Raw genomic sequence first — 24701 nt, 5'->3', positions numbered from 1 at the left:
ACGACGCCTGCTGCTGCTGCTGCTGTAGATTTGGAGTTTGTGTGTGGCTCTCTCTCTCTCTCTCTCACCCCGTGGTCATCTCTCCGGTTGTTTTCCCCTCCCACATTTAGAAATTCGTCCTTCTGGAGAATCCGCCCTCCGCTCCACACATTGCCACACATCACGCGCGATGATATCGCTCACTCCGTGGAGCTGCCGTTATTTGTGATGGCCCAGGGTGGCTTCTGACCAACGAGCTGGACCACTTCGCGAGTTCAATTTGTGGGTGGGGGGCGAGGCGGCGGGGGGGGGGGGAGGTGGGGGGGCTGCCTTACACACCTGGTGAAATATAAATCAATCAATCAATCGAATTTGTTGTTTTAGTTTCGTATTTCTACCCCCCCCCCCCAAAAAAAAAATCATGCACGATCATCGATTTCGATTCCGCCTTTCGTCCTCTCACTCCTGCAAGTTGCCCAACAGCGATGTTGAAATGTTGACTGCCCTCCCACCCACCCTTGTTGTTTTGACACCGAGGGAGCGAACCACACAACCAGCGGGTCACCCGCACGCGATACGCACAGAGCCCACGGTGGTTTGGGGGGGGGGGGGCCCACATCGAGAGAGACAGAGACGACCGAGGGACCGCGTGAGTAACCCAGCGATGTTCATCGTCAACGCGGCGGACGGCTCTTTGTTTGTTGTTCTTTCATTGTTCTCGTGTCATTGTTGTTGTTGTTGTTGACGATTGGGGCTGTGTAGCAAAACAGAGATTACCTCCCAACCCATACCACCCCCCCCCCCACCTCGTATGGACTTCAACGGAGTGTTGGGGGGATCAAGTTGATGTCAGCGAGCTCCTTCTGAAGGGCGGCACTGGCACGAACGTTCATCTCAAAACACACACACAGAGACACACACAGAGACACACACAGAGACACACACAGAGACACACACAGAGACACACACAGAGACACACACAGAGACACACACAGAGACACACACAGAGACACACACAGAGACACACACAGAGACACACACAGAGACAAAGATCCCCCATATAGCCTTAACAGACTGTAGGGGCAAGTGCTGTTAGCGAGCACCTATGAAGGCCGGAACGATACACGAGGGGGTGGGTGGCCAGCACCACGCCCGACCGCCTTTGTCTCCCTAGTGGCAATGTTTACACACCGCACCAGGTACACATTTGAGGCTGAGTCGACCTAGGGGAGGCCTGGGACCGATTCAGATAATCGTCACTGGTGTTGGCCGTGAGCGGGAATCGAACCCGGGTCGCCAGGTTCATAGCGCAGCGCGCTAACCGCTACACTATCGCTCCCCACACAGACACACACACACAGACACACACACAAACACACACAGAAACACACACACAGAGACACACACACACATAGACACACACACAGAGACACACACAGGCACACACACAGAGAGACACACACAGACACACACACACAGAGACACACACAGAGACACACACACAGAGACACACACAGCACACACACACAGACACAACAACAACCGCCATTCGCCACTAAGTGGCGGTGACGTCACCACGACGCTTGTGCCAGGCCACGTGCACCCTGAGGCCACGTGAAGTGTCGAACACCCGCTGGCAGGAGGTCACGGGGCAGACCCAGGTGCCACGGGTCGACTGACTGAGATGACTGGCTGATGCACCACCTGTGCCCCCTACTGTGCCAACCTGCTGTGCTTTAGCCACCCGGCGCTCCGCTCGTTGTTGTGAGCGTCGCTCCTCCGCCCTCCGTTGTTGTTGGAGGGCGACTGCCTCCAACTGCCCAGAAGCGTCCTTCACGAGCCTCCTCCACAGAGGCCGATCTTGACACCGCTGGTACCAGTCATCGGCAAGTCCACTCAGCTCCACGTCCTCCTGTACCACATCACTCCATCTCTTCTCTAGCCCGTGCCGCGCCCGCTTAGCCCCCTCAATCCGGCCAAACAAAAGCTGTTTCGGCATGCGGTGGCTGGGCATGCGGGCTACATGACCCAGCCATCGCAGCCTTGCCTGCCGGAGGAGCTCACCGATGGGACCCTGCCCAGATCTTTCAAGGATTTGTGAGCTCCTCACACAATCCAGTCTGGTTAAACCCAGGATGGATCGTAGGCAGGCCAGCCTAAATGTTTCCAACCGGCGAAGATGTTCCATTAGGGGGGTCCACGTTTCGCAAGCGTAGAGAAGGGAGGGAATGACCGTGGCCGAGAAGACCTGAAGCTTAGTGCGGAGCGACAGACCAGGTAGCTTCCACACAGCGTTACGCAACCGATGAAAAGATATTGCCGCTCGACTGATTCGGAGTGAGACCTCTGCTGTTAAACTGGAGCCAGTCATAAGCACACTGCCCAGGTATGGGAAACTCTCCACTCTCTCCACAACTGCCCCATCACCGATTGGGAGTTGTGGGGGTGGAGTGTCCGATGGTACAAAATACCCAGGCAGGTGCTTAGTTTTGGTGGGGCTGATGGTAAGGCCCCACCTCTTAGTGGCACGCTCCAGTCTCAGCAGCAGCGTCTCCAACTCCTCCTCTGACTGAGCAGCTATTACCAAGTCATCAGCATACATAACGTGGTTGAGCAATAGGGAGCCATCCCTTGACCGCACCCGGGCATCGATTAGCCTCCCATTATATCTGTACCATATGGAGATTCCCCCGGTACAGCTATTGAAGGCTTCACGAACCACGTGGTCAAAATAGATGTTAAATAATGTGGGAGCCAGAGGACATCCCTGTCGCACCCCAAGGTTAACAGGGAATGGCTCTGACTCCCGGCCACGTAGTTTTACCCGGGCCCGCTCACCATCATGAAGGTCCTTAATGATCGTGAGCAGAGGGTCAGGTACTCCAAAAGCACGAAGAACGACCCAGAGCCCAGGCCTACTGATGGTATCATAGGCCTTGACCAGGTCAATAAAGCAGAGATGTAGGTCTTGTTGGAATTCCCTACACCTCTGCTGTAGCAGACGGACAGAAAATATGGCATCTGTGCAGGACCGCCCTTTCCTGAAACCGCATTGGGGCTCCGCAAGCCTCTCCTCAGCGTGCCTGGCAAGACGATGTTGAATAATCCTTGCCTCCCCCTTCTTAAAAAGGGGGACCACCAAGGCATCCTTCCAATCCTGCGGAACCCGTCCAGTGGTCCAGACTGTTGTTATGATGTCATATAGGGCAGTCTGCGCACAAACGCCACCCTCCCTCAGCATTTCGCTTGGGAGATCATCTCTGCCCGTTGCCTTTCCTGGTCTCAGACTCCGGATCGCCTTCAGTACTTCCTCAACAGATGGCACCTCAGCCAGCCACTCACAGGGGGTGACTTCTTCCAATATTTGAGGCACCGCAGCCTCAGCAGGGTCATCCTCACTTTGTGCCACGATGTTTTCCTGGCTGAGGGATTTTCCCTCCCCCAGGACCTCACAGAAATGCTCGGAGATTGGATCACCGTTTTTCCCCTAATGATGGTAATAGGTGTAGCGCTGCAGGTTACTTTTTTGATGGAGTTAAATAGAGATTTGTGATCACGGGCCACTGAGGCAGACTCCATCTCCTCAGCAACCCGCGACCACTACCCATCCTTGCAGCGCCTCACGGCTCTCCGAACCTCCGAGCGAAGGCTGCGGTAAGCCTCCTCATTCTCTGACGTGGGATTCTGTAGCCGATGACAGTGGGCCTGTCGCTTTTCTCAAACATCCTGAACACCTCCTCTGTCAGCCAGGGTCTCTGGGGAGGTCTGGACCGCGTACCCAAAGCAGCCATTTCAGCCGCATGAGTCACAGGCCACTTTAGGTTGGAATGGGGTCCTGGGTGTACACCCACCACCGGAGTGGAGGAATGGCAGGCGCATCTTACAGATGACTAGTCGATGGTCAGAGGGCAGATCAGCTCCACGGTAGGTCCTGGTGTCAAGGACATGGGCTCGCATCCGCTGGTCTGTCACTATTTAGTCCAGCAGATGTTCTTGCTTGGACCCGGCATGCATCCATGATGTTGTGTGGATGTGCCGATGCCGGAAATGCGTGTTGGTAATTACAAGCCCATGGGCTGCACAAAAATCTAGCAGCCTCCTACCGTTGTTATTGAGCTGATCTGGCCCATGCCCTCCAATCACTCCAGACCAGGTGCCAGTATCATGACCAACTCGGGCATTGAAGTCACCCAACATGATGACTCTATCCCGAGGGGCCACTTTAGCCAGCACCTGTGACAGGAGGTCATAGAAGGCATCTGACTCATCAGCTTTGCCTGCATCCCTCCACGGATGTTCATCTTCGGTGGGGGCATAAGTAACCACGACCACCATTCCTCGCCTCCGGTTGATGGGAAGGCGAGCCCAAAGTAGCCTGGGACTTACAGTTTCCCACACCTCACCGCCACGCTCCCACGCCCCCTTTATTCTTTTGTTCAAAAGAAGAGCCACACCCTGTTGTTTGGCAGTCTGCTGCCCCGAGTAGAGGACTGTCCACCCCTCATGGTGGCAGGAGCCAGAGCCGGTCCACAGGACCTCCTGAATGCCACACAGATCCAGGCGGTACCGGTCCAGCTCCCGACAGAGGAGTGGCAGCCTCTCCTCCGCAGTGAGCATTCGAACATTCCACGTGGCCACCCGTAGTGGCGTTTCGTTGTTTCTGGAGGAGCCCCGAGGGTAGATATTCAATCTCCTGGCTCTGCCAATTGGGGTTTGGCCAGGAGACGTCATAGACGCCTGGCCCCCCGGGGCCTCCGGCACAAGCTTATTAGTTACATATTTCAGTTTAACTCGTGGTTTAGTGGTAATTAATTGAAGGTCGAGGGGTTACCAGCCCCTCGCACCCGTCAACGTACACACACACACACAGATCCACAGACACCCAGACCCACAGAGACACCCACAGAGACCCACAGACATCCCCACAGAGACACCCACAGAGACACCTACAGAAACACCCACAGAGACACCCACAGAGACACTCACAGAGACACCCAAAGAGACACCCACAGAGACACTCACAGAGAAACTCACAGAGACACCCACAGAGACACTCATAGAGACACTCACAGAGACACCCACAGAGACACCCACAGAGACACCCACAGAGACACTCACAGAGACACCCACAGAGACACTCACAGAGACACCCACAGAGACACTCACAGAGACACCCACAGAGACACTCACAGAGACACCCACAGAGACACCAACAGAGCCACTCACAGAGACACCCACAGAGACACTCACAGAGACACCCACAGAGACACCAACAGAGCCACTCACAGAGACACCCACAGAAACACTCACAGAGACACCAACAGAGCCTCTCACAGAGACACCCACAGAGACACCCACAGAGACCCACAGAGACACCCACAGAGATACTCACAAACACCCAGACCCATAGAGACACCCAGAAACACCCACAGAGACACCCACAGAGACACCCACAGAGACACCAATAGAGACACTCACAGAGACACCCACAGAGACACCCACAGAGACACTCACAGAGAAACTCACAGAGACACCCACAGAGACACTCATAGAGACACCCACAGAGACACCAACAGAGCCACTCACAGAGACACCCACAGAAACACTCACAGAGACACCAACAGAGCCACTCACAGAGACACCCACAGAGACACCCACAGAGACCCACAGAGACACCCACAGAGATACTCACAAACACCCAGACCCATAGAGACACCCAGAAACACCCACAGAGACACCCACAGAGACCCGCAGACACCCAGACCCATAGAGACACCCACAGAGACCAACAGACACACAGACCCATAGAGACACCCAGACCCACAGAGACACCCACAGAGACACCCATAGAGACCCACAGACACCCAGAGCCCTAGAGACACCCATAGAGACCCAAAGAAACCCACAGATTAGCACGATTGGCTACGTACGGTGCGAAAGAAGTTCAACGTACACACACACAGATCCACAGACACCCAGACCCACAGAGACACCCACAGAGACCCACAGACATCCCCACAGAGACACCCACAGAGACCCACAGACACCCAGACCCACAGAGACCCACACCCATGGAGACACCCACAGAGATCCACAGATACTCAGACCCATAGAGACCAACAAAGACCCACAGATTAGCGCGGTTGGCTATGTACGGTGGGAAAGAAGTTCAACACACAAAGACAAAGATCCCCCGTATAGCCTTAACAGACTGTTGGGGCAAGTGCTGTTAGCGAACACCTATGAAGGTCGGCACGGCTCACGAGGGGGTGGGTGGCCAGCACCACGCCCGACCGCCTTTGTCTCTCCAGTGGCGATGTTTACACACCGCATCAGGGACCTAGGGGAGGCCCAGGACCGGTTCAGATAATCGTCACTGGTGTTGGCCGTGAGCGGGATTCGAACTTGGGTTGCCGGGTTCGTAGCGCAGCGTAGCGCTAACCACTACACTACCGCTCCCTACAACATACACACACAGAGATCCACAGACACCCAAGACCCATAGACACCCACAGAGACACCCCATAGAGACCCACAGAGACCCACAGATTAGCACGGATGGCTACGTACGGTGCTAAAGAAGTTCAACATACAGATAGACACACATACCCAGACGCATGGAAACCCACAGAGACCCATAGATTAGCGTGGTTGGCTACGTACGGTGCGAAAGAAGTTCAACATACATACACAGAGATCCACAGGCACCCAGACCCATAGTGACCCACAGAGACTCACAGAGACACCCATAGAGACCCACAGATTAGCACGGTTGGCTACGTACGGTTCAAAAGGAGTTAAATGTTTACAAATACACATAGGTCCACAGAAACACCCCATAGAGACCCACAGAGACCCACAGATTAGCGCGGTTGGCTACGTACGGTGCGAAATTAAGTTCAACACACATACGATACATTCACGGGCTATATACGGGTGGGGGAGTCTTTGCCTCTGTTGTTGAGTCACGTTGTCGGCAGAGGGCAGTGTATTGACCCAGGGCCGTGTGTCTGATGTAAGGGGGCATCAAAGTGTCCCCAGGCTTCGCCCACCGGCTCAATGCTGCCCCCTAGTCGCAGCGTGGTGTGGCTTGATGCACGACAACAATGGGAATTGTCGTTTCGAAATTGGTGGCGCAATTTCGGTCGCGTCCAGGGACATCTCCTCTATAGTAATAGGTTTTACTCTTTTAACTGGCACAAAAAAACTGACACCTTTATTCAAGGCATCATATCTGCAATAACCACAACACAAGCAGTCAAAATGCAAACAAAAGAGACAACTCTGATAATAATATGCACTGTCCTTAAATTTGATTAGTCCACACCCGAGACGGCTTTCTTTAGAGCCTAGTCCCCACTGGTGTTGGACCAGAAGACGCCAAAAGAAGACGCCAAAAGGTCCAACACCAGTGGAGACTAGGCTCTAAAGAAAGCCGTCTCGGGTGTGGACCAATCAAATTCAAGGACAGTGCATATGATTATCAGAGTTGTCGTTTTGTTTGCATTTTGACAGCTTGTGTTGTGGTTATTGCAGACATGATGCCTTGAATAAAGGTGTCAGTTTTTTGTGCCAGTTAAAAGGGTAAAACCTATTACTATATCTTGTTCCTGGCAAAGGAGGTCTCATAATGTAAACTTCTCTGCTTACGAACAATCGACTTAGGAACTTTCAGAGATACGAACGAACCCTGTCCCGTATGTCCAGTTGCCGTCTTTGTCCGATGCCCAGCACAAAATCCGCTGTGGCTTCTGCTGCTGCAAGGATGAGCGGAGTTGATGTGATGATGGGGGCCGTCCATAAATGACGTCACGCGATTTTGGACGATTTTTGACCCCCCCCCCCACTCGTCACACGGCGTCACAAAAAGTCAGGCCCCTCCCCCTCAAATATGACGTCACAAAGCTCCGCCCCCCCCTAAAATAAAGCATGCTTCAAATCGCTTTAAACTATTGTCATTGTAGTGCGTGTTTAATGTGGCGCTGCACTCATGTTGTCGGAGTGTTGATATAACAATTAGTGTTGTTATAACAATTCTATTTTATTTAAAGTTGCGCATTTTTATTTGACGTCACATTTCCCAACCCCCCCCCCCCCCTCGTCACACATCATCACAATAATCTGACCCCCCCTCCTCCCTAGGTGCGTGACGTCATTTATGGACGGCCCCATGGTTTATAGCTCCCTTGACGAGATCGGCAGCGAGGTGTCGTGGTGGTTCATTGGTTTCAAAGCATTTTGCGTGCGTGTGTGTGGTGTAACGAGTTTTTCTTGTTCGTGTTTTTGTTTTTTGTTTGTTGTGGTTGCACCCGATTCGAGAGCCGAATGGCTCACAGGGCTCTACCAAATAAATAAACTGAAACTGAAAAAACTGAAGATCTCACAATAAAAATAATGTATTCGTTCGGCAACGTGACGATTGTGTTGACCTTTGTGACGTTGCAGGGAAGGGCTCTTCCGATTGGGGAGCGCACTGCAAGGGGACAGCGTCAGACATGCAGACAGGTAACGCTAATTTCTATCAAATTGATGTGCATTAATAGTACAGGGACCTCCTCTACTTACGAAGGAGTTAGGTTCTAGATGTTCTTTTCGTAAGTCGATTTGTTCACAAGTCCAACTTTACTCCCGTCCATTCCAAACACGTTGTAGGGCATGTTCACTAAACACCGGGAATGTTTTTAAAAGTTGTAGAATCTCCTGTAAAAAAAGACATGCAAACTCCAAACAGAAGGCGTCAGGTTCGGGTTCGCACCCACGACCTCCTGTATACCTGGCGAGGTAGTTAACATCTCCTAGCCACCGCTGCACCCATAAGCTTGAGATTCAGTGAAGTTTTTTTTCTCACCCCCCCCCCCCCCGGGGTAAATGCGACATTCAAATAAAACAAATTATGACCCCTGTCATGAATTAATTCCCTGTCACGGTGGCTAAGAGATGTTAACTACCTCTCCGAGTATGCAGGAGGTCGTGGGTTCGAACTCGCCCCTGACGATGCATGCTGCTGTATATTTGGACTCTGCGTCTCTCTCTCTCTCTCATCATCACCACGGTGGCTAGGAGATGTTAACTACCTCGCCTGGTATGCAGGAGGTCGTGGGTTCGATCACGACCCCCCGACGCCTGCCGTCACCCATGATAGCAGCTCACCGAAGTGCCTCATCATCGCCACCGTCATCGCCGCGTGGATCAATTTCCATCGAGAGCGTCGACCCACCGCTCTTTTTTTTTGTGCGTGCCAGCAGAATGGACCCCGCCGGCCGTGTCTCCCTCCCAGAAGTCTCCGCGGCGAACATTCTTCAGGAGGAGGCACCGGGAGGACACATGGCCCTCCGAGAGGGCCCAGCTCGGGCAGCCCGAAGCCGAACCCCCGGAGCCCCACCAGCGCCACCTCTTCGGATGCCCCATGGAGGACCTCTGGGAGGAAGGGCTCGCGCCCCGGGCAATCAGGGTACGGGGGGGGGGGGGCATTGCGAAATACGAGATGTGTGTGTGTAGTACAAATGTGTCGTTAAACCCGCCACCACCCGACACAGCCAAATATGAAGGTTTGTCACGTAAACAGAACGTGGCCAATTCATTACAGCACTAACCGGTTCTGTGTTGGAGAGCAAATACACAAACATTTACAATCTGAGTACTGAGTACAATTACAATCAGTACGTTACTAGTACAGCACTAGCCGCTTGTGTGTTGGAGAGCAAAGCTATATACACTACACTATACACTACTATGAATTACACTATACACTGCACTATATACTACACACTACACTATACACTACACTTTTGGCTAGCTGTCGAACTAAGATTGTCACCGCATCGTAGGATGCTTTCAGATCCTATATACACTACACTATATAATATACACTACACTATACGCGATATACTACTATACCTTACACTCAATATACACTGCTATACACTACACAATACATTACACCATACACTACTATACACTACACTATACACTTTTGGCTGACCATCGAACAAAGACGGTGGTCACTGCATCGCGCGGAACTTTCAGAAGCCCTTCTGTGGCCGTCTGGAACGCTCTTCCTTCCGATATTAGGAAGCCACTGGACTCTCTGCACGTTTAAATAATCATCTCGAGTGACAAATTCATTTCTTTAGAACTGCTTTTTGTTGTTGTGTTAAGTTTGTTATCCCCCCCACCCCACCGCACCTCCAATTGTAGAGACCCAGAAAGACACCCACGGAGACCCGCAGATTAGCACTGTTGGCTATGTACGGTGCAAAGAAATGTCACCGTACACATACACAGAGACCCACAGACACCCAGACCCATAGAGACACCCACAAATACCCACAGATTAGCGCGGGTCGGCTACGTACGGTGTGAAAGAAGTTCAACGCACACACACCCGCACCCTTTGACCTTATTGTGAGTCGAGTATGAGACCAGCAAATGTCCAACCTGAGACAAACGCAGAAAGCAACAAACATAAATCTCTTCATGGCCTTGCCCCACCGCACCTGGCTTCTCTCGTCTCTCGCACTATGTCACCTTCCGCCCGCTCCGCTCTCGACCTCTTTGACTCCTCCCATTCCCACCCCGTCCACTCTCCTTGTGCGCAATCCACCGCTTCCGCTCCGTTTCCCTACACCTGCAACAAACTTCGCCTCCACGTGAAGCAAGAGGCGACCCTCTCTCCCTGTCAAGTTTCCACTCCTCCCTGGCCCAATCCTTCCCCTCCACCCCTAGGTACCCACCGCAATTCCTACTCCCACTAAACCTCCCTCCCTATACCCCCCCCCCCATCCGTATTCACCGCATCATCTTTGGCTGCCCTCATTGTACCACTCATAAGCCTTGTGAAAGCGCCTTGGATAAAGGCGCCATGTCAATATAAGCCAGAGAGGCCTTAGCAACCAATATTATCCGTAAAGGTTTTTTGAGGTTTGATTGCATAAATGTGGCGGGCTTAACGACACACGTATGTTTGCGCGATCTAACCCCCAAACAAAAACCTGTACTATGGAAGAACACATATACGTATATACCATGAATTCAATCAAATAGATAGGGACTTCATGGACACACTGTATACACCGGGTGCTTCAAAGAAATGTTAACACTTAGCTGGGACTATCCTTTTTAATGGAAAAAGGACGGATAATACTACTACACTGTAACATGATTAACAAATGTATGTTAATATCTTCCGAAAGTCTCCACGTGTTCGCCATCGTTGTCAACGCGTGCCTGGAATCTTCTCCAGGTGATCTGCAGAGCCCCGAGGAGGAGGCACATTTCTTGCGGTGTTGTTTTTGCAAATTCTCGGAAGTGTTCACATTTTCTTTGGTTCTTTCGGTAAAGTCACGTAGAATGAGAATAAAATAATACAATAAAATAAGACAATAAAATTCTCACGACGTTTCGGCCACAACACAAGCAGCCTTCTTCAGGTGAAAGAACAGAACTGTCGGGACGACAGAACTTCAATTAACGCCGCTAAGATTCGCAGCGTCTTTTAAGCTCGGTGCGAGGCGTGGCGAGTCTTGAAAAAAGGAGTTGACATATCACAGCAGGAGAATTTAGCATTGAAAAAAACTGAGGGATTAGCTTGTGACAGAAATAGCTGTGTTAAAGTCAAAGTTTACATATCCACAGAGGCATTAAGTATATGAACGCTAAAGGCCTCCAATTACCAACTATTATAAAGTAAACCATAGCGTATTTTAAGCTCGGTGAGAAGCGTGAAGTGCCTTGACAAAGGAGTTTACATATCAGAGCAGGAGAATTTAGCATTGAAATAGCCGAGGGATTAGCTTGTGACAGAACCTGAAGAAGGCTACTTGTGTTGTGGCCGAAACGTCGTGAGAATTTTATTGTCTTATTTCATTTTGTTATTTTATTCTCATTCTACATGACTTTACCGAAAGAACCAAAGAAGATGAATCCTTGCAGTCACGAAAGCTTCAAATCGAGTGTTCACATTGTTGTGAAGCGCCCTGTGCATGCACGTGTGCATTCATTTGTGGACAGGAGCTCCTAGGACGGCTCTGGAGGCGAGCTCCCTGGGAGCCGGGGGTGTTCAGGCGAAGCCCGGGTTTCCGCACCTCGCGGGAAATCCGCAACAAGATCAACGCCAACTCCCCAGCCGGCCAATGGGAGCACGGCTCGCCCGTCGCCCTGGCAACCATCCTCAAGGTGCATTCTGGGAGCGCTGTGACGACACCACCCTGTCGTCACAATCGAATCATAAAACAACAACAAAAAACCGCCTTGAACGTCGTCGAAGTTTTCGCCTCTCGACGATTTTATTTTTCTCGTGAATGGCAATTGTGGGTCGAACATCCACCCGTGGCTGACACGACCAACTATCGTGCGAGATTCTCTTCGGCTAAGACTGCGCACGGTGATAACGCAGTCAATCTGGTGGGTCGAACATCCACTCGTGACTAACACGACCAACTATCGTGCGAGATTCTCTTCGGCTAAGACTGCACGCGGTGATAACGCAGTCAATCTGGTGGGTCGAACATCCACCCATGACTGACACGACCAACTATCGTGCGAGATTCTCTTCGGCTAAGACTGCGCACGGTGATAACGCAGTCAATCTGGTGGGTCGAACATCCACCCCTGACTTACACGACCAACTATCGTGCGAGATTCTCTTCGTCTAAGACTGCACACGGTGATAACGCAGTCAATCTGGTCATATTTACAAGATCACTTACGCCAGGTGGCTCAAATGTCAGAACACTTACCCAGAATGCAATGCTGAATTCCTAATCTTTGGTGTACGGTGCTATATCAGGAATATTTTGGGAATATTTTGATGTTTTTTTCCTGGATTTTCTGTTTGCACAGTCACACAAAGTCACTTTAAGATGTTTTCTTGTTCGTGTTTTTGTTTTTTTTGTTTGTTGCGGTTGCACCCGATTCAACAGCCGAATGGCTCACAGGGCTATGCCAAATAAATGAAACTATGAAACTATGAAAACTAATCTAGGCATCATTGTTGTTTTTTTTTCCTCAAAAACTAACTTTTCTGTAGCTATGTTGTTATTTGACCAGGTAAGACCCCCACTTGAGCTGCGTATATCTTGTTGATAAGTGACCTGGCCGCAAATGATCGCCCAACGAGGTGGAATATCATCGTAGTAGCAGAATACGCTACACGCAACAGAGATGTGTCTGTAACTGTGTGCGTGTGACTGTGTGCGCAAGTGATTCTGTGTGACTGTGTGCTGTGATTCTGTGACTGTGTGCGACTGTGAGTCTGTGTGACTGTTTGTGTGACTGTGAGTCTGTGTGACTGTGTGTGTGACTGTGAGTGTGACTGTGGGTCTGTGTGACTGTGTGTGTTACTGTGAGTCTGTGTGACTGTGAGTCTGTGTGACTGTGTGTGTGACTGTGAGTTTGCGTGACTGTGTGCGTGCGCGTGTTCACCGCTTGCTCCAGGAATTCCTTCGCTCCGTCCCTGGAGGGTTTTTCCCTCGCGACAGCTACGAGCAGTGGGTGGCTGCCGTGGGCTGTCCGGACGACCCCTGGGAACCAGAAGCCACCGTTCGGAGGATTGAGACGTAAGCCTCCCCCATAGCCTCCATCTCTCCCCCTACCCCACATTGATTAAGTTGCTGAGCTAGCTGGCGAGGATTGGGCAAAAAACCGATATGTTGGAGAGTAACTAATTGCCACATTTCAATAAGAACTAATTGCCACGTAGAATCAGTGTGCGTTTAGCGTATTTGGATGCTATACATTTCCACACGGTGGTGATGATGATGCTGATAAGCCACTTCGTTGAGCTGCCATCATTTGTGATGGCCAGGTTGCTTCTGAAAAAAAGATCTACATAGCTCAGTTGGGCCCTACCTTGTAAAATAAATATAGTTTACAGTTTGTTTATAGTTTACATATAGCACGTGGGCTTTCACGACCAATGTTATTCATAATGGAGTTTTTTTTTATTAGATCGCGTAAATATAAATGTGACGTGAAACCCGCCACCACCCAACATGGTCAATTAGTAAGGTTTGTCACTGAGGAATATTCTCTCTGTGGTCGCGTCCTCCGGTTTTTCTCTCCACATTTAGAATCAACATAACGCGTTTAGAGTATTTGGCTCCTGCTACTGGTAGGAGCCTCCTGGTTACACCAGCCCACAGGGGATTATTGTGTCCGTCCGTCCGTCGTGCATCCAAAAATGTGAGGGGTGGGACTGGGTGGAGAAGGGAGGGTGGGGAGGAGCTGGGTGGGGAGGGGTGGGGCTGGGTGGGGAGGGGCTGGTCACCCCGTGGTGCCCTTATAAAACTCAACGTTTAACCTACTCACGCTGGCTTGTGCCCGCCCTCACAGTCGGGCATATTTGCGGAATACACCACGTGCCGCCGTTGACCCTGGCCATTGACCGAGCAACCCAACGTTCCTATCAGCTCCCTCCGCAGGAATGTGTTAAATGTCCACATGATGATGATAAGTCACTTGGTTGAGCTATCATTTGTGATGGCCAGGGCGCTTATAAAAAATAGCTACAGTGAGGGAAAAAAGTATTTGATCCCCTGCTGATTTTGTACGTTTGCCCACTGACAAAGAAATTATCAGTCTATCATTTTAATGGTAGGTTTATTTGAACAGTGAGAGACAGAATAACAACAACAAAAATCCAGAAGAACGCATGTCAAAAATGTTATAGATTGATTTGCATTTTAATGAGGGAAATAAGTCTTTGACCCCCTCTCAATCAGAAAGATGTCTGGCTCCCAGGTGTCTTTTATATAGGTAACGAGCTGAGATTAGGAGCATACTCTTAAAGAGAGTGCTCCTAATCTTAGCTTGTTACCTGTATAAAAGACACCTGTCCACAGACGCAATCAATGAGATTCCAAACTCTCCACCATGGCCAAGACCAAAGAGCTCTCCAAGGATGTCAGGGACAAGATTGTAGACCTACACAAGGCTGGAATGGGCTACAAGACCATTGCCAAGCAGCTTGGTGAGAAGGTGACAACAGTTGGTGCGATTTTTCGCAAATGGAAGAAACACAAAGGAACTGTCAATCTCCCTCGGCCTGGGGCTCCATGCAAGATCTCACCTCGTGGAGTTGCAATCATGAGAAAGGTGAGGAATCAGCCCAGAACTACACGGGAGGATATTGTCAATGACCTCAAGGCAGCTGGGACCATAGTCACCAAGAAAACAATTGGTAACACACTACGCCGTGAAGGACTGAAATCCTGCAGCGCCCGCAAGGTCCCCCTGCTAAAGAAAGCACATATACATGCCCGTCTGAAGTTTGCCAATGAACATCTGAATGATTCAGAGGACAACTGGGTGAAAGTGTTGTGGTCAGATGAGACCAAATTGGATCTCTTTGGCATCAACTCAATTCGCCGTGTTTGGAGGAGAAGGAATGCTGCCTATGACCCCAAACACACCATCCCCACCGTTAAACATGGAGGTGGAAACATTATGCTTTGGGGGTGTTTTTCTGCTAAGAGGACAGGACAACTTCACCGCATCAAAGGGACGATGGACGGGGCCATGTACCGTCAAATCTTGGGTGAGAACCTCCTTCCCTCAGCCAGGGCATTGAAAATGGGTCGTGGATGGGTATTCTAGCATGACAATTACCCAAAACACACGGCCACGGCAACAAAGGAGTGGCTCAAGAAGAAGCACATTAAGGTCCTGGAGTGGCCTAGCCAGTCTACATACCTTAATCCCATAGAAAATCTATAGAGTGACCTGAAGGCTCGAGTTGCCAAACGTCAGCCTCGAAACCTTAATGACTTGGAGAAGATCTGCAAAGAGGAGTGGGAAATCCCTCCTGAGATGTGTGCAAACCTGGTGGCTAACTACAAGAAACGTCTGACCTCTGTGATTGCCAACAAGGGTTTTGCCACCAAGTACTAAGTCATGTTTTGCAGAGGGGTCAAATACTTATTTCCATCATTAAAATGCAAATAAATCTATAACATTTTTGACATGCGTTCTTCTGGATTTTTGTTGTTGTTATTCTGTCTCTCACTGTTCAAATAAACCTACCATTAAAATTATAGACTGATCATTTCTTTGTCAGTGGGCAAATGTACAAGATCAGCAGAGGATCAAATACTTTTTCCCTCACTGTACATAGCAGCTTAAATACCTGGCAACAATAGAAAATAGTTTCAGAGTTTTTAGTTTCACATGGTTACAACGATTAATCCCACAGTTTTTCCCCACGTTTCCTGTGGCCACCTCCCAGAATGCTGTGCAGCGTGTCGCTCGAGCGTCGCGCTCTGATTGGCTCGGTGTTCCGCCTGCTGCGCCGCGTCGCCGACAACGCGCACTGGAGTCACATGACCTCGTTCAGCCTATCGGTGTGCACGGCTCCCAGCATGCTCTGGGCCCCCGGAGAGATCGACCGAAGGCAGGAGGGCGACGTCATCGACAAGGTCGCTTTAATAAAAATAATAATTAAATAATAACAATAATATATACTAAGAAGAATAGGTTTTTAACCCTTTCTAGCAATAACACGGGAGTTGTGTTAAGATGTTCAAACACCAAATAAAGCATCATCAAGTCTGCATTAACCACACACAGTACGTGCGGCAAAACATGCAAACAAACATGCTCTGCTAATAATAATGTATGGCATTGTGTTTGAAACTGGTTGGCCTACTACACCAGAGACAGCAGCCATCTTTATGGCCTTGCCTCACCACCAGTGGCAAAATCTGTGGGTCTCTATGGGTCTGGGTGTCTGTGGGTCTCTACGTATGTATGTTAAACTTATTTCGCATTGTACGTAGCCACAACCGTGCTAATCTGTGAGCTTCTATGGGTCTTGGTGTCTGTGGGTATTCATTTATGTATGTGTAGTGACTAACTCGGAGACGATAAGACTTGGAGGCACTTCTTTATTAACGAGCACCATCGGGATTAACACACTCAATATTTAGTCCGTCTGTTATCGGCGACGGAACTCAGCCAGGACAGTTGGTAGGCTGTCTGACTAGCGGCGCCCCGAGATGGTAGAGACAGAGAGGACGATGAGAATAATGGTGAAGATGACGAGAAGAATGGCGACGATGAACTTCAACAGCACGACGGGGATCCCACTCCAACAACAGCCCCGGGGTCCCCCACAGGGGCCCCTCTTATAGAGTCAGCGTGGCCTCGCTCCACCCCGGCCACGCCCCCTTTCTGGAACCTGCTAGCGGGTTCCTGGTGGGCCCCTTCTGTGACCTTTCCCCTAGATCCCCCTCTCGTTTATATCCTGGCCTGTTGACGTCAGGACTGCCGTACGCCGCGGATCCCCATTTCCGCCAGCAGCCAGCGCTATGCTACTACACATGTATGTTGAACTTCTTTCGCACCATACGTAGCCACAACTGCGCTAATCTGTGGGTCTCTATGGGTCTGGGTGTCTGTGGGTTTCTGTGTATATATACACACGTTCTTTCGCACCGGACGTTGCCAACCAGCCTCGCCGAGTGACGTCCGCTGCTGTCACTGTCGCTCTGTGCCACCTCCAGATCGTCGCCTTCGTGCAGTTTCTGATCGACCACTGCCACGAGGTGTTTGGGGAGGTGGATGCTACGGATGACCCCAACTTCGACCTCCCAGACAATGGGGATCGCGGTGATGCTCAAACCAGCCACACGGCTCATCACCACCACCATCAGCTGCACGTCAACCTTCCACTCATAGCCGAATCTGACCTCCAACTCACTCCCGATCCAAGCACTGATATCCAATTGACTCCTAATACAAACGCTGACGTCAAACTCACCCCTGAATTAACCACTGATATTGAACTCTCTCTTGATCCAAACACTGAGCCCAAAATCACTCCCGATCTAACCGCTGAAATTCAACTCTCTCCCGATCCAAGCACTGACCTCAAACTGACTCCCGATCTAACCACTGATATTCAACTCACCCCCGACCCACACACTGACCTCAAACTCGCCCCTGATCAAAATGCCGACCTCCAATTAATTTCCCACCGAAGGACTCACCTCAAATTTCACCCCATCCAAAGCGTGAAGGTGATTGTCAGCGCCGATCCAACTGCTCACCTCCCGTTCAGATGCGATCCAAGTACCGGTGTCCACTTTGACCCCAATCCAACGTCCAACCTCCAACTTAATCGTGATCTGAAAACCGACGTAAAGTCCGACCATGGTCCAAGCACGAGCCTCAAGTCTGTGCACGACCAAAACGTCGAGGTCCAACTCCATTCTGATCCAGACGCTCACCTCGGACTGGACCTCGCGCCTGATTTTGAACGCGACAACGAGGCTGATGCCAAGGAACCAGACCCTGACCTGCACCTCGAGCTGTCACTCGACCTCGACGTGGATAAATCACCCCGGCTCGAAGCCGGAGGAAGCATCGACCGTCGCCTCCACCCTGACTCAAACGTTGACCCCGCCGCTGACCTCGAGCCCGTGGCGGTGGCGATCGCCGCCCGACGTCGCCCGGCGGACATCGAGGAGAGCGCCGGAAATTCCCGCATCAGGGGCACCACGTTTAGCATCGGCTCCAAGTTGGGGACATCCCTCGTATTCCACTGGAGCCAAATCGCTCATGAACAAGAGCCCCCCGGAAACCGTGGGGCGGACGCATCACGGTCCGCATTGCAGGCGCGACGCTGCGGATCGGAGGCCCGGTTCTTCGGATCGGAGGAGGCGCGAGGCTCTGGATCGGAGGCGCGGTTCTTCAGGTCGGAGGAGACGCGACGCTCCAGATCGGAGGAGGCGCGGTGCTCCGGATCGGAGGCGCGGTTCTTCAGGTCGGAGGAGACGCGACGCTCCGGATTGGGGGCGCGGTTCTTTGGGTCAGAGGAGGTGCGACACTCAGGCGACGGCAGGCGGCCGGAGCAGAGAGACTTCCACTGGGATTCGTGGAATCCGAGGCAGCAGACGCGGCCGGGGGTGATCCGGAAGCTCGTGAGGCGCGGCAGGAAGTCCGCCCCACAGGAAGTCGCCTTCACAGCGGCGGCTGTGAAGGCTTCGGCCTCGTCTATTCAGTCCCCATTGGGTGTCAGACGATCCACCAGTCCCGTTAACTTTTCTGTACCGGAAGCCCCAAATGCCATCCCGCGATCGCGGCCTGGGGCCATCAAAAGGGTCGTCCGCTACATTGAGCACCGCGTGCCCAAGGGTCAGGGCATCCCGCGGGACGAGCGGTTCTCTCCGCCGCTCGTGCACCATTCCCAACGGAGCAGTCGCCTCTCCAAGCACGAGTCCTGGCCCAGGACCAAGGGAAGGCCGTCGAATTCCGAGCCTTTCCAATCGGACACAAGGTGTCTGACGCTGCCCTTTCAGTTCTCCAGCCCGGAGGTGCGGGCTCCCGCCCCTGCGTCCCGTCCCGGGGCCATCAGAAGGGTCACCCGTTACGTCATGCACTCCACTCCGAAAAAAATCCACGATGTCTCGTGGGAAGGTGACGAAGGTCTCCCGGAGGAGGTCGCAGGCACCCCACCGACGGGAGAGGCCCCTAGCTCGCGCCCGGGGGGCACCCCTCCGTTCGATCCGCGGGGAACCCCTCGACGGCCCCCGAGCTCCCTCGCCTCCTCCGACTCGGACGGCTCTGGCGGCCTCCGGGTAATGGTGAGGGTGGCGCGTACGGAGGGGCGCAGGCACCGGCCCGCTCCACTCGTGGCGCTGGGCCGCGGCGTGGTTCACGTGGCCAGGCCGTCGCCGCCGTCGGCGCGTGGCAGTCGCCGGCGATCGCTCGCTCGCCGGTCGTTCACGGACGCCCGCTGCGCTCGCCTGCCACGCAGGGTCTGGCTGTACCGGACCCTCTGAGCTGTAGGAGAGTGTGACGCCGCGCCCATTGAGGCTGTGAGAGATTTTGTTTTTTTTCATGAGTTCAAAGCTAGGCTGTAGGAGAGTGTTTAACATGCGTATGGACTTCCGCGACCACTAACATATAAGCCACTCATATTTCAATATTCGCCTTCGAGGTGTTGGCTGGTCGGACGGCTCAAATAATTAGAAGGGCACGTAATCTGAAAATAAATATACATCAGCTTGTTATCCAACAATCCCATAACATAGCTTACGAGGGCAACCCTACACCGCAATCCCCACACTGCTGCTGCTGATGATGATACCCCGTGGTGGCTAGGAGATGTTAACTACCTCGCCTGGTATACAGGAGGTCGTGGGTTCGATCCCGACCCTGACGCCTGCTGTATATTTGGAGTTTGCATCTCTCTTTCCCCGGTGGTCGCGTCGATTTTTCTCCGGGTCCTTCGGTTTTTTCCCCTCCAAATTTATAGTCAATGTCTCTACACGTTTAGAGTATTTGGCTACTCTATATTTTTATGTGATGATGATGATGATGAAAAGCCACTTCGTTGAGCTATCATTTGTGATTGCCATGTCGCTTCTGAAAACGAGCTGTATAGCTCAGTGGGCCTTACACCTGCTAAAATAGAAATATTATCTATAATAAATGGTTTTTTGGAGTTCTTTTTTAGGGTTAGATCACGTAAAATATAAATGTATCGTTAAATCCGCCACCACCACCACCAACCGACATGGCCAATGAGTCAAATTTTAGTCACGTAAACAAAACGTTGCCAATTCGTTACGAGTTCGGCACTAAGTGGTTATTGTGCATTGGAGAGCGTAAACCCACAGCGACATTTCCAATTCGAGTACACACAAAAATAAACATTTCTTATGAGCTAAACAGAGATAGGACGACACGCGCAAAGGATCGCGGTGAATTGTCAGTGGTGTGGAAGTTTCAACGAAACTATTTTATTTTACCGGGTATAGTGCATAATGAAGGTGTATGTTTTTTGTTGGGTTACATCACGTAAATTATAAATGTGTCATTAAACCCATCGCCACCACCACCCGACACAGCCAATTAGTAAAGGTTTAGTCACGTAAACAAAAGGTGGCCAATTAGTTAACAGTTCAGGACACTAACTGGATGTTGTGTTGGAGAGTACACTCACTACAATATCTACAATTCGAGTAGCTGGTGACGTTTCGCCGGTGATTTCAACAACAGCCAGCATCATTATCAGGTTGACTTGCCAGAATTGTGAAGAAATCTTCCTGTGTTGTCATCATTATCATCATGGATGCCATCCAGTGGCGTAGTAACTACATTATCAGTGGTGTAGTAACTACATTATCAGTGGTGTAGTAACTACATTTTCAGTGGTGTAGTGACTACATTATCAGTGGTGTAGTAACTACATTATCAGTGGTGTAGTAACTACATCATCAGTGGCGTAGTAACTACATTATCAGTGGTGTAGTAACTACATTATCAGTGGCGTAGTAACTACATTATCAGTAGCATAGTAACTACATTATCAGTGATGTAGTAACTACATTATCAGTGGCGTAGTGACTACATTATCAGTGGTGTAGTAGACTACATTATCAGTGGTGTAGTAACTACATTATCAGTGGTGTAGTGACTACATTAGCAGTGGTGTAGTGACTACATTATCAGTGGTGTAGTAACTCATTATCAGTGGTGTAGTAACTACATTATCAGTGGTGTAGTAACTACATTATCGGTGGCGTAGTAACTACATTATCAGTGATGTAGTGACTACATTATCAGTGGTGTAGTGACTACATTATCAGTGGCGTAGTGACTACATTATCAGTGGCGTAGTAACTACATTATCAGTGGTGTAGTAACTACATTATCCGTGGTGTAGTGACTACATTATCAGTGATGTAGTAACTACATTATCAGTGGTGTAGTAACTACATTATCAGTGACGTAGTAACTACATTATCAGTGGCGTAGTAACTACATTATCAGTGGCGTAGTAAACTACATTATCAGTGGTGTAGTAACTACATTATCAGTGGTGTAGTAACTACATTATCCGTGGTGTAGTGACTACATTATCAGTGGTGTAGTAACTACATTATCAGTGGTGTAGTAACTACATTATCAGTGGTGTAGTAACTACATTTTCAGTGGTGTAGTGACTACATTATCAGTGGTGTAGTAACTACATTATCAGTGGTGTAGTAACTACATTATCAGTGGCGTAGTAACTACATTATCAGTGGCGTAGTAACTACATTATCAGTGGCGTAATAACTACATTATCAGTGGTGTAGTAACTACATTATCAGTGGTGTAGTAACTACATTATCAGTGGCGTAGTAACTACATTATCAGTGGTGTAGTAACTACATTATCAGTGATGTAGTAATTACATTATCAGTGGCGTAGTAACTACATTATCAGTGGCGTAGTAAACTACATTATCAGTGGTGTAGTAACTACATTATCAGTGGTGTAGTAACTACAATATCAGTGGTGTAGTGACTACATTATCAGTGGTGTAGTAACTACATTATCAGTGGCGTAGTAACTACATTATCAGTGGCGTAGTAACTACATTATCAGTGGCGTAGTAACTACATTATCAGTGGTGTAGTAACTACATTATCAGTGGTGTAGTAACCACATTATCAGTGGCGTAGTAACTACATTATCAGTGGCGTAGTAACCACATTATCAGTGGCGTAGTAACTACATTATCAGTGGCGTAGTAACTACATTATTAATGGCGTAGTAACTACATTATCAGTGGTGTAGTAACCACATTATCAGTGGCGTAGTAACTACATTATCAGTGGCGTAGTAACTACATTATCAGTGGCGTAGTAACTACATTATCAGTGGTGTAGTAACTACATTATCAGTGGTGTAGTAACTACATTATCAGTGGCGTAGTAACTACATTATCAGTGGTGTAGTAACTACATTATTAATGGCGTAGTAACTACATTATCAGTGGTGTAGTAACCACATTATCAGTGGTGTAGTAACTACATTATCAGTGGTGTAGTAACCACATTATCAGTGGCGTAGTAACTACATTATCAGTGGCGTAGTAACTACATTATTAATGGCGTAGTAACTACATTATCAGTGGTGTAGTAACCACATTATCAGTGGCGTAGTAACCACATTATCAGTGGCGTAGTAACTACATTATCAGTGGTGTAGTAACTGCATTATCAGTGGTGTAGTAACCACATTATCAGTGGCGTAGTAACCACATTATTAATGGCGTAGTAACTACATTATCAGTGGTGTAGTAACCACATTATCAGTGGTGTAGTAACTACATTATCAGTGGCGTAGTAACTACATTATCAGTGGTGTAGTAACTACATTATCAGTGGTGTAGTAACCACATTATCAGTGGTGTAGTAACTACATTATCAGTGGTGTAGTAACTACATTATCAGTGGTGTAGTAACCACATTATCAGTGGTGTAGTAACTACATTATCAGTGGTGTAGTAACTACATTATCAGTGGTGTAGTAACTACATTATCAGTGGTGTAGTAACTACATTATCAGTGGCGTAGTAACCACATTATCAGTGGTGTAGTAACTACATTATCAGTGGCGTAGTGACTACATTAACAGTGGCGTAGTAACTACATTATCAGTGGCGTAGTAACTACATTATCAGTGGCGTAGTAACTACATTATCAGTGGCGTAGTAACCACATTATCAGTGGCGTAGTAACTACATTATCAGCGGCGTAGTAACTACATTATCAGTGGTGTAGTAACTACATTATCAGTGGTGTAGTAACCACATTATCAGTGGCGTAGTAACTACATTATCAGTGGCGTAGTAACTACATTATCAGTGGCGTAGTAACTACATTATCAGTGGTGTAGTAACCACATTATCAGTGGCGTAGTAACCGCGTTATTATCAGCTCAGGGGGTAGTGCGGTAATTCGTCAGGTGGGGTCACCCGAGTGTTGTGATTTGTCTCTTCGCACGCTCGCACCGAGAGGCTATTATGATGAGTAGTAGATATCGTAGCCTCCTCCTCTTGCCCTAATTCACATCATCGCCGTGAACAGCTCACGGTCTCGAACATTTAACGCTGTAGACGGGGAGGGTGGGGTGGGGCACTGTCCCGGTCTTCGCAAAAACGCAGCCACCCACAGTTTGCGCTTTGCAATATAATGTTACGGCTTCGATGAAATGCAAATTAAACGTGGAACCTAAATGAAAGCGTTTTCGTCAAATAAATAAATTGTAACCGCGTTTTAAGTGTTCGTTTGTTGTTGTTCTGTTGACACCCAACTTTACTTCCATGCTGCCTCGCACGACTCAACACGTTCCACGCCTCATACGACACAAAGAGCTGGGTGACATCAAACCATCTGAAGCTTAACTCGACGGCTGCGATATCCCAGTGTCGGATAAGGGGCCGTCCATAAATGACGTAACGCGATTTTGGACGATTTTTGACCCCCCCCCCCCCAGTCATAATAATGAAACACGCTTCAAATCGCTTTAAGCTATTGTCATTGTAATGCGTATTCAATGTGGCGCTGCACTCTGATGTTGTAGGAGAAGACATTTATCAAAAAGTCTATTTAATTAAGTAGAACGTGTTGTCTGTATTTATTTAAAAAGTTGCGCATGTGACGTCACATTTCCCAAACCGCCCCCCACTCTCGTCACACAACGTCACAAATGTCTGACCCCCCCCCCCCAGGTGAACGGCCCCTAAGGCAACCACGTGCCTTGGTGTCCTTGTCGACGATAGCCTGTGCCGGGTTAAGCTCAGTGCGGGGACTGCAGCAAATGTTGTTATTAAGGGGCCCTAAATTTTGTATAAAAACACGTCAATATTCAAACACAAATTTGTAGCTTGCATAGTAAAGTAATTGTATTTTTTCATTTGCTATACAGCCAGATAATACGACAAGTCG

At 49.7% G+C, this 24701-nt stretch overlaps 1 protein-coding gene across 2 annotated transcripts; it reads left to right on the top strand.

Annotated features, from left to right (window-relative positions):
* The first annotated feature begins 523 nt into the window (after window positions 1-523).
* LOC142906545 (uncharacterized) lies at window positions 524-24033 on the top strand. 2 transcript variants are annotated; one of them, XM_076054634.1, is made up of 7 exons: window positions 524-628; window positions 8425-8484; window positions 9225-9430; window positions 11989-12153; window positions 13414-13535; window positions 16202-16391; window positions 17478-24033. In XM_076054634.1, exons 2-7 carry the CDS (start codon window positions 8475-8477, stop codon window positions 19755-19757), a joined length of 2973 nt encoding a protein of 990 aa, XP_075910749.1. In that variant the 5' UTR covers window positions 524-628; window positions 8425-8474; the 3' UTR covers window positions 19758-24033. The 2 variants fall into 2 exon arrangements, with proteins under 2 accessions (XP_075910749.1, XP_075910748.1); XM_076054633.1 differs by having other exon boundaries at window positions 9222-9430.
* Window positions 24034-24701: the final 668 nt, after the last annotated feature.

This window comes from Petromyzon marinus, chromosome 66, assembly GCF_048934315.1.
Source record: "Petromyzon marinus isolate PM22_M1 ecotype Great Lakes invasive population chromosome 66, UKy_Petmar_22M1.pri1.0, whole genome shotgun sequence".
NCBI lineage: Eukaryota > Metazoa > Chordata > Hyperoartia > Petromyzontiformes > Petromyzontidae > Petromyzon > Petromyzon marinus.
Note: the sequence above shows the minus strand (reverse complement) of the source record. Positions and strands in the feature narration are given on the sequence as shown.

Coding starts and splice junctions, on each gene's coding strand:
- LOC142906545 (XM_076054633.1), top strand. Junction 9,431..11,988: donor TCGCGCCCCGGGCAATCAGG/GTACGGGGGGGG, acceptor ATTTGTGGACAG/GAGCTCCTAGGACGGCTCTG. Junction 13,536..16,201: donor ACCGTTCGGAGGATTGAGAC/GTAAGCCTCCCC, acceptor GCCACCTCCCAG/AATGCTGTGCAGCGTGTCGC.